The sequence below is a fragment of the Homalodisca vitripennis genome, chromosome 3 (assembly GCF_021130785.1).
Source record: "Homalodisca vitripennis isolate AUS2020 chromosome 3, UT_GWSS_2.1, whole genome shotgun sequence".
Lineage (NCBI taxonomy): Eukaryota > Metazoa > Arthropoda > Insecta > Hemiptera > Cicadellidae > Homalodisca > Homalodisca vitripennis.
Window position 1 is genome coordinate 120,995,535 of NC_060209.1, and position 16,923 is coordinate 121,012,457.

A 16,923-nucleotide genomic window follows, 5' to 3' on the forward strand; every position below is an offset into this window, starting at 1 on the left:
CGGAACTGACGGGACTGCAGAGGAAGAAATCGGGAAAGGTGACGTGACCAAGCAATTGTGCGTATGTTATGGTGTTCTTTAGTCAATCAGAGTATGTTGCCACGGCCCGGAACTGACGGGACTGCAGAGGAAGAAATCGGGAAAGGTGACGTGACCAAGCAATTGTGCGTATGTTATGGTGTTCTGTAGTCAATCAGAGTATGTTGCCACGGCCCGGAACTGACGGGACCGCAGAGAGAGAGAGAGAGAGAGCTCGGGAGAGGTGACGTGACCAAGCAATTGTGCGTATGTTGTGGTATTCTGTAGTCAATCAGAGTATGTTGCCACGGCCCGGAACTGACGGGACCGCAGAGGAAGAGCTCGGGAAAGGTGACGTGACCAAGCAATTGTGCGTATGTTGTGGCATCCAGTAGTCCATCATAGTATGTTGTCACGGCCCGGAACTGACAGGAGCGCAGAGGAATAGCTCGGGAAAGGTGACGTGACCAAGCAATTGTGCGTATGTTATGGTGTTCTGTAGTCAATCAGAGTATGTTGCAACGGCCCGGAACTGACAGGAACTGCAGAGGAAGAAATCGGGAAAGGTGACGTGACCAAGCAATTGTGCGTATGTTATGGTGTTCTGTAGTCAATCAGAGTATGTTGCCACGGCCCGGAACTGACGGGACCGCAGAGGAGAGAGCTCGGGAGAGGTGACGTGACCAAGCAATTGTGCGTATGTTATGGCGTTCTTTAGTCAATCAGAGTATGTTGCCACGGCCCGGAACTGACGGGACTGCAGAGGAAGAAATCGGGAAAGGTGACGTGACCAAGCAATTGTGCGTATGTTATGGTGTTCTGTAGTCAATCAGAGTATGTTGCCACGGCCCGGAACTGACGGGACCACAGACAGAGAGAGCTCGGGAGAGGTGACCGTGACCAAGCAATTGTGCGTATGTTTTGGTATTCTGTAGTCAATCAGAGTATGTTGCCACGGCCCGGAACTGACAGGAGCGCAGAGAGAGAGAGAGAGAGCTCGGGAAAGGTGACGTGACCAAGCAATTGTGCGTATGTTGTGGCATCCAGTTGTCCATCAGAGTATGCTGTCACGGCCCGGAACTGACAGGAGCGCAGAGGAATAGCTCGGGAAAGGTGACGTGACCAAGCAATTGTGCGTATGTTATGGCGTTCTTTAGTCAATCAGAGTATGTTGCCACGGCCCGGAACTGACGGGAGCGCAGAGGAAGAAATCGGGAAAGGTGACGTGACCAAGCAATTGTGCGTATGTTATGGTGTTCTTTAGTCAATCAGAGTATGTTGCCACGGCCCGGAACTGACGGGACTGCAGAGGAAGAAATCGGGAAAGGTGACGTGACCAAGCAATTGTGCGTATGTTATGGTGTTCTGTAGTCAATCAGAGTATGTTGCCACGGCCCAGAACTGACGGGACCGCAGACAGAGAGAGCTCGGGAGAGGTGACGTGACCAAGCAATTGTGCGTATGTTTTGGTATTCTGTAGTCAATCAGAGTATGTTGCCACGGCCCGGAACTGACGGGACCGCAGAGGAAGAAATGGGGAAAGGTGACGTAACCAAGCAATTGTGCGTATGTTGTGGCATCCAGTTGTCCATCATAGTATGCTTTCACGGCCCGGAACTGACAGGAGCGCAGAGGAATAGCTCGGGAAAGGTGACGTGACCAAGCAATTGTGCGTATGTTATGATGTTCTGTAGGCCATCAGAGTATGTTGCTACGGCCCGGAACTGACGGGAGCGCAGAGAGAGAAGGAGAGAGAGAGAGAGCGCTCGGGAGATGTGACCGTGACCAAGCAATTGCGAGTATGTTGTGGTGTTCTGTAGTCCATTAGAGTATGCTGCCACGGCCCGGAACTGTCGGGAACGCAAAGAAAGAGCTCGGGTAATGAGACGTGACCAAGCAATTGTGCGTATGTTGTGGTATTCTGTAGGCCATCATAGTATGTTGCTACGGCATGGAACTGACGGAAGTGCAGAGAGAGAGCGCTTGGGAGATGTGACCGTGACCAAGCAACTTCGAGTATGTTGTGGTGTTCTGTAGTCCAACAGAGTATGCTGCCACGGCTCGGAACTGACGGGAGCGCAGAGAGAGAGCTCGGGAGAGGTGACCGTGACCAAGCAATTGCACGCTTCTTGTGCTCTCTTCTGGGTTTAATAGCACAGCCGTCTTTATCGGGACAATGACTCCGCAGAACACATTCCTTCACAACAAGCTGTTTGGTCTTTTGTTGGTCTTACCTATTTTTGTCTGCAAGTGGCAATGGTATGAGCTTGTGCTTCGTTCAATGCGATATTGCGAGTAAAATTCTTGTTTTTTTGATATTCAAACTATGAAGAAAATAATAAAAATAGAATGACATAAAACATAAACTTGGAAAATGTACCAACCATGTCCAGGCCTAATTATTGTGTATTAAAAACAGAATTCTATCTTGTATTTGGGTTAAATGTGATACTTTTACCACATTTGAAAATGATCGTCTTCAGTATTGTTATTTATTGATTCTGCGATTCTTGTTTCGCGCGGTGACACATAAGACCAATGTTAAAGTTTTCGCTAACTCTCTGCCAAATCCCATTGAAGAACAGAGGAAAATATTTCAAACTGTATATGTCAGTTTTGTATTTGAAATATCGTTCAACAAACACAGTGACAGACAGACATAATTGAAAATTTTTAATCAATAAGAAAACAGATAACTGTGTTATTTTTAACTATTCTGTTATCCTCCAAGTTTCAACCCACCTGTCCGAATGTTGTAGAGTTTCTCAACACACCTTTAAAAACCATTGGTCCACCGGTTAAATGCTGAAGAGAGCTTCCAAGCTCTAACATATCTTAATTTAACTTTTTAATTTAATCAGTATAGTTCTGGGAAAATAGTTATCGAGGGTTACAGTTGTTCAGTGTAAATTGGGTTTACATTGACCGTGGTGATTTATACGGATTCAATTTAATGGGGGTGTCTCCAAAATCACATTTGTAGATCCTAAAATTCATACCTCTGTGCTCAGTATCCCTCTCATTAGTGACGGATACGTAAACCACCTGTATATTTACAAACACATTAAAATCCTGATGTCTCTGATCGAGTTCAAAGATTACTTACAAAATGTCTCTGTTAGGAGCAAGACGTCTTAAATGTTCACAGTCCGTTAACGTTAGACAGTTATGACGTCATATCCAGATGGAGCTCTCGTTATATTGTGTGTTAAACGTACATTTTGAGAGAGTAGCTACAGCTGCAGTTCTTCTTAGCATGGATAACAACTTACTTACCAAATTATTTACGCCAACTATATTTTAGTTTCGCATGTACATGTAACTTTACGTTGCTAAGTCGCATATGGAATATTCTAGTGCTTGATAAAATAAAACAAGTTTCTACTGTGAATAGTAAAATTGTCAAAGTTCTTATGACGGGAAATTCTACTAAATGAATGTTCATTCGATTCAGAGAGGACTTTACTCAAGTAATTTTTATGTTGAGTACAGTGGATTAGTAATTACGGAAAACGTTAAAAGTTAAGAAAACACCTTATTTTCATACGTAGTAAAAGTACCAGATTTATAAAATGAGCATATATTTCACACATTGCTGCTACTGTCTCAAAAACATTCACACTTTCTGTTATTAAAACTGTATCGATAATTAGAGAAGAAACATAAGCTGATAAGAACGAATTAAGAACATGGTGTTTATAACATCACTCTTTGTCACTTTTTAAAACTAAGTTATGATGGCTGAACTTGATTGAAGTTCAGCTGAATTCTAATTAATTACGTACCGGTACTGGGTTTTAAAATGTTGATCTATTGAGGTTTATAGATTAAATTACATAATATACATAGTAACGATAATATTAAAGCATAATAGTCCAAGACCTGGGGTATAGCAGACATAGTTATACACCAGATATCCGAAAATGTTGGGAAATGGAATTTCACAAATAATAATATTCAATAACAATTTAAAGAATTTAATAAACTTGAAATATTTGAAGAAAGAGCTGTATAAGCAAACACATCTCTACAGAAAATGTAAACGAAGGCCATCATGTGATACATATATCTACTTAATCAAAAACGTATTAATAATAATAATTCATTGTAACACTAAATGTTAAAGCAAAGTTTAACACTATAGCACCAAGTCCCTGTCAAATTTCACACACTACCTAGCTGTTTATTTCTTAACAAAAATACAAGTATTTTAAGAAAATTATATATCACAAACAGCGGCAAATCTTAATGTTTTTTTGCTGTGTGAAAATGCGTGTGCGATATATCCAATAAAATAACATCAATGTGAGATTGCCGATGGTACTGCTGAAAGAACGTAGCCAGGAAATAATTTGATAATAATAATCGTGTACTAAAAAATGAATTGAAAATAGAAAGTTTGGAGGGTCCGGACTCCTTGGATCCCCTCGCTAGCTACGTCCTTGTATTGCTGAGAAGAGAAACTCCGCGGCAGACAAGTGAAGGTGGCCTACCTTGCCAGTCATCGCCATCTGACTATTGTTCAATGCGACTTTCCGGTCAGGTTCGGGCCTACTTGCAGCCAGTGTGCGATATATGCAATGAGATTGGCGCACGCGCTCCGTTATCTTCGTTTCTGGAGTAAACGCCCTTACCATCCATGATCGGCAGGACAAACTGATAAAAACGATAATTTATAACCACGCACTGACAGTCGGTCAGATTCACCTACGATGCAGTAGATATTATTCCTGCACTACATAAATGTATTGTAAAAGTCTTTAATAAGTTGAAGGCTCAAATATTGTAACATCTGGAGCGTTTGTAGACAATCTCTATCTATTAATTAATTGTAGAGAGTTTATTACATACAAAAGACATCACGTTTGACCACCAAAAAGTGGCAAAGATTGTATTGTTTTCAAAAATAATAAATACAGAAAAAGAAGAGATATGTGATGGTTGATATTTACTTGTGTTGTCTTGGTCGTACCTGTGGAGCGTCGTTGAGAACGGTTTAGACGAAAAAACTAATAGCTATCTGCAATGAAAAACATTCTGGGAATAACAGATTTACGATGAGGACATAGCTCTTCATCCTAATGACTCCTGGTAATATTTTAACGACATATGTCAGTCAATATGCCATCCTGCCCACTAATATCGCAACTGATATGTGCTAAAACACGTACAGCTTGAGAGCAGGCCGATGACATGCATTTAAAATCTACGAATGGGTAGGGGACGAACCCAATGGATTAATGAACCAACTAGTAGACAAGCAAGTTTGGTGGATAAGATACAGGAGGTGACCAGAGAGCTTGAGGACGCAAAGGTTACACAGCCACAGAGTTGAGGTTGTGGATGTTTAAACGCTAGAGAAGTCTAATGTCAATTAGAGCGAGTCTAAGTCCTCCTAAACAGAACACAACTGTGTTAAACGCAAAATACTTCAAGAGCAAACAGAACACTTTATTTCTAATATCTGAAAAATGGATGATGAGCTCTAGATACTAAAAAACATCTCCTTGAGCTTTTTTTAAAAAAAAGATTTAATGTTATGTTCGAAGAAGAAGAGAACGAATCATTGAGTGAGTTCTTCCCATTAAACCCACAGAGAGGAATATTAACGGAAAGAGTGATTCCATAAAAACACAATACAAACATCAGTCAGTCTCGGTAGTATTTAAAAAAGAAATGAGTCAAGGCCATTCAGTTCAACGAAGAAAGATACGTTGAGATACCGCAAACAAAACGTGGCAAGCTCCAAAAAAAATTACAAACAACGTTCAGTTCAAATACATAACTGTTCGAGGCGACAGTCATGCCCGCCACATCGCTGGGCTCGTTAAAAAACTGATCGGCCCTACAACCGCGGTGAACGGCGTCTGTGTGCTCGGCGCCCGGTTCCTGGATGTCGTGAGTCCAGCTCGAACGTCATCCGAGCCCCGGCCCTGCTGCGAGGTGCTGATCGCCGGAACTAACGACCTGGCAGTCGGCGAGCAGCGGAATATTTACCGCCATCTGGAGGGGTACATCGCTGCTGGATCCTCCAACACCGAGATCATCTTCACCACACTGCCGCACCGCCACGATCTGGACCCCAGCCACCCTATCAACTATCAAACCGTGCTCGTGAATGCCTACATAGAGGAACTGGCTGCTAGACACAATCTTAGAGTGCTAAACTTTGATGACATCGGGCGTAGGTATTTCACGAGACACCTGAAACAAACTCCTGGCGGGGCAAACTGTTACTGGCTGGGATGATCGTGGCAGCAATGACACCAGCCACTCAAGGACCAGGGATGACTGTGCAGCCGCGATTCCAGGGGAATCATCGTACAACGGCTGCAACCACCGCCAACATGCCAACGCCCGCTGCTGCCCGAGGAGAGTCGGCGACCACCCGTCAACGGCCAGCTAGCGTACAGGATGTCACCTACGCGGATGCCGTGAGACGCTCCCCCAGTCCTGACATTCTGCAGATCAAAGGATGCTCTGAAAACTTAAAAGAAAATTCAGTTTTTTTATGAAGCCCACTCAAAAATTCCAAATGCAAAATTCCAAAATTCCAAATTACAAATTGGCAGAAGCGTACTGTCGCCAGGCCTCCAAAGGAGGTGGTGTAGCAATTTTTCTGAGCCAAAATTTAGTTTTCACAAAATTTTCAATCAAAGTAACGACCGCGAAACATTTCGAAGTAGTTGAGATCAAAGTACAAACTAAGAGGTCAACATTAATTGTGATAGGGATTTACAGGTCCCCCAGTTGAAATGAAGATCAGTTTTTTTTTTCAAAATTCGAAGCGTTACTCACTGACCTTTAGCGAGAATGCTTTACTTCTTCAATAAAAACAACCAGTTTTTTGAACACCAATTTGGATTCAGGAAAAATAAATCGACAATAGACGCAGTGGTGAGTCTGGTTGATATGGTTGTAGAGGGGCTAGAACGTCAGGATCACACATTAAGTGTGTTCCTTGACCTTTCTAAAGCATTCGACTGCTTGACAGACTACAATCTCATGGCATCAGAGGCGTGCCGCTCGTATGGCTTAAATCATTTTTAAGTCAGAGAGCTCAAGTGGTTCAGATCTCAAACCAATTTTCTAAACCAATGCAACTGAGTTATGGAGTTCCCCAGGCTCTATACTCAGCCCAATCCTTTTCCTGTTTTATGTGAACGACGTACATATATCGCTGCTGCATGGGAAAATCGTGCAGTATGCTGATGACGCGACTCTCTGTTTCAGAGGTAACTAACAAGAAGGTTTGGAACTACAAACCTTTGTCGATATCAACAATTGTGTTCAATATTTTAACAGCCTCAACCTTAAACGAATTCTTCGAAATCCGACGTGCTAAATTTCGCACTGCGCCCAGTGGACTCCCAATGTGGGTCAGCTGTCATGTTGGCAGATTCCATGTTGGAAGAAGTCTACTCCGCAAAATTCCTTGGAATACTCCTCGATCGAGGATTGACATGGAATAACCACGTTGACCATGTGTGTACAAAACTGTCCTCAGGAATATATGTTTTGAGATCCTTGGCCCGGTATTGCCCCACTCAGGTATTGATTGCGGCATATTATGGGCTAATAATTCACTCTCACCTTTCCTATGGGATGGTGTTTTGGGGGGCCTGTGCAGGCAATAATTTCCTGAGGGTGTCCAAATTATAAAAAAAGCGATTTGTATTATCGCAAAGTTGAATTTCAGAGAGTCGTGCAGGACAGCATTCAAAACTTTGCAACTGTTGACTTTGCCCAGTCTCTACACTTTAGAATCATCTTTGTTCTGTTTGTCTAAATGTGCGCTTACCAGGGGACGTGACATACACGGGTATGAGACTAGAGGCAAAAATAACTACCGAACTGGAAGACACAGAACGCTGGTTTATGAGCACTTGCCTTCGCAGGCATCTGTTCATTTCATCAACAGATTGCCAAATTCTATGAAAAACGCCAAAACGCCCAAGGCGTCAAAAGCTCGTCTTAAGCGCTTTCTGGTGTCAAAGGCATTCTACAGCGTTGACGAGTTTCTGGCGTTTAACTGGGAGACCGCCCAATTCGATAACTGACTCCAGCGCTGGAAGTGGGTTGAGATTGGCGAAGGATGAATGAGACTGGAATGTATGAAAAATTATGTAAGTTTAAATGTGGTAGTAGTGTGGTATGAAAGTTTAAAATTTAGAAATAATTATCACGTTTCCCATACAATGTGAAGAAATTGTTGCGACCAATTAAAGATTTGTTTGATTTGATTTGACGTTTCAACTTTTAGATATATGTTAAGACAGCAAACATTACATTTAGTATGTACCTTGCAAAACGTTTGTCAAAAAAATTGTGCTAATATCTGAAAATTCAGATGTGTTTGTTTGTGCAAACGCTGGCGCTCCTCTTCAGTGTTTTCTAAACAACTCCATAGAGATGGAACAACGCGTGGAGATAAGGATATTGCAGTAATAATGGCGAGTTCTAATGATGTCAGTACCATCAACCAAACTAACAGATCACCAGCGTCTTCCGTGGTGGAGAAAGTCACTCGGTTAGTGAAGACGAATAGACATACAAATTTCGTAGTGGTGAATTTATTTCACCGACATTATTATACTAATTAATAGAGAAATAAGAATAAATAATGAAAATTGAAAAATAATGAAACAAGAAAGAGTACCTATTGTGGACATTGGTTATTTACCAGACACGGCCAACAGCTAAATGGTCTATGCAAAAATATAATATGCGGAGAATATGAAACCCATGAACCATCTAAATTGTCACGATGGCGTTATTGCCCATAAGTCACTACATCTCCGTCAGGACACTTCGGAGCTGGCTCCGGAAACACAGTAAATCCCTGTAACTGAGTGACACGAGAAAGGTGCCAGAATATCGATGTGGCGGATAGAGACTCCGGCAACTGTGCACCTGTAGAAAGCAACACGAGAACGGGTAGTGAAGGTAGCATACACTTGCCAGTCATCGCCATCTGACTATTGTCAATGTGACTTTCCGGCAGGTCCGGGCCTAGTGGGCAGTGAATAGTATCTGATACTGTGATTTTAAAATGTCAACTCTCAGGAGGCCAGTTAACAGGTTTCATGCTTTACAGGAGTATAAAAATAAAATAATAAATTAAAAGAAATTATTTATTGTGCAAATTGCTGACAATTTCGCAACAAAACTAAGCTATAGAAGAAACATTAATAAAACATACAGGATAAAATCTTTGAATTAAAAGTTTATATCTAAGTTTATAGTATAATAATAAACACATAATGTGAAACTATCTGTGAATGAGATGTGTCCGTATTGTGTTCTTATAACTGTACAATAGTAGAATAAAAATTACCGATTGAAATATAAACTTGACCTTGGATAACAAATACAAATAGGGTATCCTAAATGGTAACGTAGAATAAACAATATTTTTATAACACGTGCAAAAGTAGAGTCATTGTATTTATTACTATGACTGGCCATTTCCTCCGGTCCAAGTTACTTTTGGACATTTTGAAAAATTTATAAGATACAGATGTTATAGAAATGTATCACAAAAATATTTTTTTTATTTTGTATTGTATTGGTTTTTAAATTTTCTTGTTTGTTATAGTGGGTATAGCAAGACGCATGTTACGTAACATTAGCAATATGCAACTTAGATATTAAATTACACAAGTGTAATTATTATAGTAGGTGCTACTTTTAAGAGATATCTATAAGTTTTCCTACAGAAATGTTCTTTTAAGCATTAATAGAAAGAAATATATGGTCTAATACCCATGTTAAGTGGAGATTGACATCCTGGCCATAGCCTACTTTAGGGACTACCGAATAAAATAACACAGTTGTCTGTCTCCCAGTAAGTGTAATATCCCATGTTTAATTCAGTCCAAGCAGTAATTGAATGTGATAAAATATGTAGTATGATTGAGCCTGATTCCTGCCAGTATGTAGGGATAAACAACTGATAAAAATTCATATATACATAATATTATAGTGTAAACCTATCCCTTCGAGTAATATGCAACACAATTGAACTCAGTATTCCTCATATAGAACTAAAGCTTCAAGAAAAGTTTCAAGTCTGTAGGGTATTTGATTTTCGAGATACCGTGTGGACGGACAGAGAGAAACGACAATTTTCCAGGTTCTCCAGTGATAACCTTTGATAAAGCTTAGCAAATCAAATGATTGATTTTTAAACTTCTGATATCATTTCATTTTACTATTATGGAAAGAGCTAGTTTTCTAGCCCTTTTATTTGATGGTTATTGTAGAAAGGTAAAGATAATATTCTGGTTTATCATAATTATAAGCATTTAAATATATAATTTACATATTTAGTTTATCTTTAGTCTTATCTCTCCTGTTGGATTTACACTCAAACTTTTATAAAACATCCATTTTGATGTACACAAAATTTTAAGGTTTTTTTACAAGCCAGAATTAATTATTCAGTGATTGGGAACAGATTATGTTCAATTGGCTGATATTTTATGTATCAGAATATCTTCTTCAGGCTAGAAACCAAGGATAAAACAAACAAATTTGCTTGCTAGTTACATATAGCACTTTTATTATTTGTTACTGTTTTTACTACTTGTTTACATTATGCATTTATTATATTTACGATTAGTACCAATTATTACAACTCAATATTGCAATAATATGTTATATACATTTCTTATGTAAGGACTAAGAGGCTATGATACATGATATTCTTACATATAGTTATAATTGTACTTATAAGCCATACTGGTAAGCAAGTTCGTATTCTATCCACACAGAAACAATGGTGAATATTTATACACATCAACAAAATTTGCTTGCTATTTACTTATAGCACTTTATTATTTGTTACTGTTTTTTACTACTTGTTTATATTAGACATTTTATTATATTTACGATTAGTACCAATTATTACAACTCAATATCGCAATAATATGTTATATACATTTCCTATGTAAGGACTAAGAGGCTATGACACATAATATTCCTACATATAGTTATAATTGTACTTATAAGCCATACTGGTAAGCAAGTTCGTATTCTATCCACGCAGAAACAATGGTGAACATTTGTACAGTGTGAATCGATGAACAGGGCGGTTTTGTTTATCCTCCATGTATTTAAAGGAAACAAAGTATTTTTGGTAATGCTAATTCAATCCTTTGAGCATAGTTAATATGAAATTTTGAAATTTTTGAAACAAAAGCATTACTGCTTATGCAAGGTGCTCGAAGAGAAATTGAAGATATTGATTTTCCGGTATCATTATGATTATCGTCGTTCCTAAACCAAAGACTTCAATAAACAAGAATTATTAACTGGTAACGAATGTTATGCAATACACCTTCGAAATGTGTTTCGAATATTAAATAGTAATTGTCTTGTGACAACACATTATCAAATATTGCACTCGCAAGAACTGCTTACATTCGTTCAGCTGTTCAACAATGCACAGCTTTGCAAAAATGATCAGCTATTTATTGAAACAAAAAGGATAAAATCTCAAATAATAACGTACCTACGTCATGATAATTACAATTTATGTATACTAATGTACTTTAAAATTAAATTACAACTAACAAAAATATGGGTTTGATTAGTCCTAATACACATTATGTACATATGCATTTGACATTTAAAACAACGTAACATACTGAACAGGAATAACAACAATCACCACGAGCTAAACAATGAACTGGTGTCTACATGTAAAAATTTAGTGACTGTAACAACATACACATCGGGCAATCTGAGCGGACTCTTAAAACCAGATTTAAAGATTATCGTCCAACTCATGGTTAAATAAAGTCAACTTTTGCCCAGCAACTTATTGAAAACAGCAACGCCCTGAGAAAAATTAATGATAATTTAGAAAATGTTTTTAAATGTTAAAAAAGGCCGTACACTCCGTACTCAGGAGAACATTAAACATATAAACATTTTAAACATCAAGACTCAAATTGTAATATTTTAAATGAGAAACTCTCGGATAGTATAATAAACCAACTGCCACATACATAATGAGGAGACAAATTCGATTATATTCCTAGCAATAAAATTAATATGAATGCAGGTCTTAGCTTCCACACAATCTCCAACGAAAAAAACTTTATTAGAAAGCATAGTGAACAGAATATTAAAAATTGTGTTCGAATTATAATATGAAGTTATAATGATAAAAAGTAGTTTCCGCAGATAAAGTTGCCTTGTTTGTTACATTAAATTGCCTGAATATCAATGATTAATGTATATGAAATTTTGTAATTACATTTTAGCCAAATTCGTGTAATTTTATATTCCTAGCAATTGAATAGTACGGAAATATCAAGTTTTTAATGTAAAACTTATGAAATATGTTTCCTTATTTAATACTTTTACTTCATTTAGCGGGGTATTGTCTAAGGCTGGACACACCACTTAATGTTCGCGTAACCTTTGGTAGCGTACATGTTATGTGTGGAAATTGATATAGCTATAGTATTCCATGATAAAACAATAATTAATTACGGTACCTATTTTTAAGATCCCACTAATAATGTTAACTAAAAGAACATAAGCAATATTTATACATTGTACCCTATAGTTACAATTTTTCACATGTATAAAAGGGGCAAATTATTCCATCTTTTGTAACTTTAAACTATTACATTGTCCTTGCCCTCTCAAAAGCCAAATGGTTTTGATACAACATTTGGGCAATTTTACCTGTAAGCACATTATTCATTAGTATTAGTACACGGGTTTTATTCCATGTAATGTCAATAGTTTCTTTAGACAGCCAATCAAGATTATTACTTTCATTCCTGTAGAGTTTTGTTTTACTTTTCACTATTTTACTACAGTACAACAAAATAAAAGAAGACTAAATTTTATTTATGTGAGTCTTTAATTATTTTTACATACATTACTTTCAGTAGCAACGTTAAGCCAGTGCCAATTAGATAAATTGTGGTTGCTATTCTTTTACAGATGATGCATAGCAGCATTGTAGATGTTGAAATTTCCTTTCAAGAAAGTTAATGTTTTACTTTATGGAGAATAACATGTCACGAGATACCAAATCAAAAGTGTTATGTACATGGATTTGTAATTTTTTTAAAGATTTGCAGTATAAAATGAATGGCAAGAAAGTGTTGAAGCACCAATCAAGAAAAGTATATTGAGCATGCTGTTACTCAAACATTAAGTTACCTCTAAATATTAATGGAACACAGTCACATATTAAAACTTATATATTCATAAAGTAATCCTAAAAATAGTAAATAATAAGTAAATATATTAAACCTATTGTTCATATGATATTGTGTGAACACTTGATATTAATATTCTACATAATTGTTAACAATATTTATATTCCTGTGTAATTTGATAAACCGTTTGTGAATTTACTATAGTTCTAGTGTTGTATTTTAAAATTAAATTAAAATTATGTATATAATGGGTCTACTTCAGCATATGCATTTAAATGTATACAGGAAAATGTCTTTCACAGTGTATATGTTTTGGGGGTAACTGTTTACAGCCTATTATTAAATATCATGCTATAATATAGACGTTTATAACATTATCTTCTTCCTTTAAACAGATCATGTACCATCAGCGTTGTAAGTAACTTCAGTGCTGTTTCACCATGTCTTTATGGTTTGCTTAGTGGGTTTTGAGAACAGGACATATCCTCCAGCTGTATCAGCCCATTATTATCTGATCCTCCTGACCTCCTTCCTGCATTCAATTGCATATGTCAGTGTGGTTCAACTCACATTACTGCAGAGTTTAAGGACAAGATATATCCTCCAGCTGCATCAGCTCATTATCATCTGTTTCTCCTGATCTCCTTCCTGCAATAATTGCATATGTCAGTGTGGTTAAACTCACGTTGCTGCAGAGTTTGAGGACAAGACATATCCTCGAGCTGCATCCGCTTATTACTATCTGATCCTCCTGACTTCCTTCCTGCAATCAATTGCATATGTCAGTGGGGTTCAACTCACGTTACTGCAGAGTGGACAAGACATATCCTCCAGCTGCATCAGCTTATTACTATCTGATCCTCCTGACCTCCTTCCTGCAACCAATTGCATATGTCAGTGTGGTTCAACTCACGTTACTGCAGAGTTTAAGGACAAGTCATATCCTCCAGTTGCATCAGCTCATTATTATCTGATCCTCCTGACCTACTTCCTGCAATCAATTACATATGTCAGTGTAGTTCAACTCATGTTACTGCAGAGTTTGAGGACAAGACATATCCTCCAGCTGCATCAGCTTATTACTATGTGATCCTCCTGGCCTCCTCGCTGCAATCAATTACATAATATATCAGTGTGGTTCGACTCATGTTACTGCAGAGTTTGAGGACAAGACATATCCTCCAGCTGCATCAGCTTATTACTATCTGATCCTCCTGGCCTCCTCGCTGCAATCAATTACATAATATATCAGTGTGGTTCGACTCATGTTACTGCAGAGTTTGAGGACAAGACATATCCTCCAGCTGCATCACCTCATTATTATCTGATCCTCCTGACCTCCTTCCTGCAATCAATTACATATGTCAGTGTGGTTCAACTCATGTTACTGCAGAGTTTGAGGACAAGACATATCCTCCAGCTGCATCAGCTTATTACTATGTGATCCTCCTGGCCTCCTCGCTGCAATCAATTACATAATATATCAGTGTGGTTCAACTCATGTTACTGCAGAGTTTGAGGACAAGACATATCCTCCAGCTGCATCAGCTTATTACTATGTGATCCTCCTGACCTCCTCGCTGCAAACAATTAAGTGTCAGTAGTAATGTACTTAAGTTGCTACACAGTGAGGACTAGACAGATCATCCAGATGTAACTGATCTGATATTTTTGACTTCCTCGCAATAATCAATCACATATGTCCACAAGGGTTTTGAGGACAAGCTTCATGCTCCAACTGTAACAGCTCCTTACTCTCTGATACTTCTGACCTTTTATCTGTAGTCAGTCACGTATATTCATTCAATGGTAGTGCACCTCAGGTTCCGTCAGATACCAAAGGGTGCAAACAAATAAATAAATAAAACAATGAAATTGAATCCATCCTTCCAACCATAGCTACGTTATGTGTAGAAAACCTGCTTGTTCCACCATGCTTAGAAATCGTCTCAGAAACATCGTAGTTCACTCAAGTGTACACCTGATGAGACAATGAGACTAGCACTTCACCTAGATTACACTATGCTTTGTATCTTGTAGTTTAGGTGTATCTGATGTCGAAATTATGTAAAGTCTCGTTTTGAGCTTCTTCGTTGCCGTCTTTGTTTGAATCTCTTCAGGCGAACGTGACTCCATATTCCAGGAGTCGAGTCTGAGACAGCGTCAGATACGAGACGCTGCAAATAAAAGGAAGGTAAACTGGAGTAAGTTCAGCATTCAAATTGAGTCAACCCTTTCTACCATAGATCGTTATGTAAAGCGTATAATTTTATAATACAATGTTATTTATTTACAGTTATGGGAGTATTATGAGTCTTATATTAGTTGTCATCCATCTTTTAAAACTCAAAAGGTATATAGTAGATTGTCTGAATACATAATATACAGGGTGACAATTAAGTCTGGAACCTCTTTTTTAATTTTTGAACAACAATAGAAAGAAATACCAAAGTTCACACGTGCTTACTGGTGATAGTAACGCACACATCTGCCCAATTACCGACCAGATAATCCCTTTGGGGGACGGTCTACAAGGAGTCAGACAAAATTCTTAAATAGCAGCATAGGTCAAGTTTGGTATCAAATTAAAGGTCTTACTTAGCAGAGTACAATGCCGCAAACCGGTCTTCAAAAGGTGGATTCATTCAGTAGTTATAGCTATTTGAATTTTAAAACAGTTGAACGATGTAAATTATTAAGTATTACAAGTAAACACCAATTTTTAAGTACCTGTGATCAAAGTAAGTGTTCAAAATGTTCCCCTCCCATCGTCTGGCAATGTCCTAGGCGGTTGTAAAAGCCATCCACTGCATTTTGAAGGTAGTCACGAGGAATATCTTGAGCTTCTTGGACTATGGGATTTCTTAGGTGCGCCAAATCTCGAGGCTTAGTACGATAAACTTTATCTTTGAGGTATCCCCAAAGAAAAAAATCCATCGGAGATAAATCAGGGGAACGAGCAGGCCACTCTACTGCACCACGTCTTCCAATCCATCTGTGAAGGAATATTGTATCCAAGTATTCTCTAACAAGGAGAGCAAAGTGTGGTTGCGCGCCATCTTGTTGGAAATAAATTCTTTGAAATTGTCGACCAAGAGCAGCTTGTAGTGCAGGAATTATCTCATTTTGGAGCATTGCTAGATACGAGTCACCATTTAAATTACCACTGATAAATAATGGGCCCATAATTTGATTTCCTATAATACCTGCCCAAATGTTAAGTTTCTGTGGATGCTGTGTATGACTCAATCTGCCACTTTCACATTCTAACAGTAGTTGTGTTATTGGTAATAATTATTGATTCCTGGCTTTGATTACTACATTGTCAGATGATGGGAGGGGAACATTTTGAACACTTACTTTGATCACGGGTACTTAAAAATTGGTGTTTACTTGTAATACTTAATAATTTACATTGTTCAATTGTTTTAAAATTCAAATAGCTATAACTACTGAATGAATCCACCTTTTGAAGTCCGGTTTGCGGCATTGTACTCTGCTAATTAAGACCTTTAATTTGATACCAAACTTGACCAATGCTGCTATTAAGGAATTTTGTCTGACTCCTTGTGGACCGTCCCCCAAAGGGATTATCTGGTCGGTAGTTGGGCAGATGTGTGCGTTACTATCACCAGTAAGCACTTGTGAACTTTGGTATTTCTTTCTATTGTGGTTCAAAAATTAAAAAAGAGGTTCCAAACTTAATTGTCACCCTGTA

At 38.2% G+C, this 16,923-nt stretch overlaps 1 protein-coding gene across 1 annotated transcript in view; it reads right to left on the reverse strand.

The window, feature by feature from the left end:
- Positions 1-9,134: 9,134 nt before the first annotated feature.
- The window catches only part of LOC124358332 (receptor-type tyrosine-protein phosphatase H-like), a 65,768-nt gene continuing 57,979 nt past the window's right edge, over positions 9,135-16,923 (reverse strand). Inside the window, exon 24 of the mRNA XM_046810633.1 lies at positions 9,135-13,853. Coding sequence (XP_046666589.1) covers positions 13,789-13,853 — 65 coding nt within the window. The 3' untranslated portion in view covers positions 9,135-13,788. The remainder of the gene's footprint in view (positions 13,854-16,923) is intronic.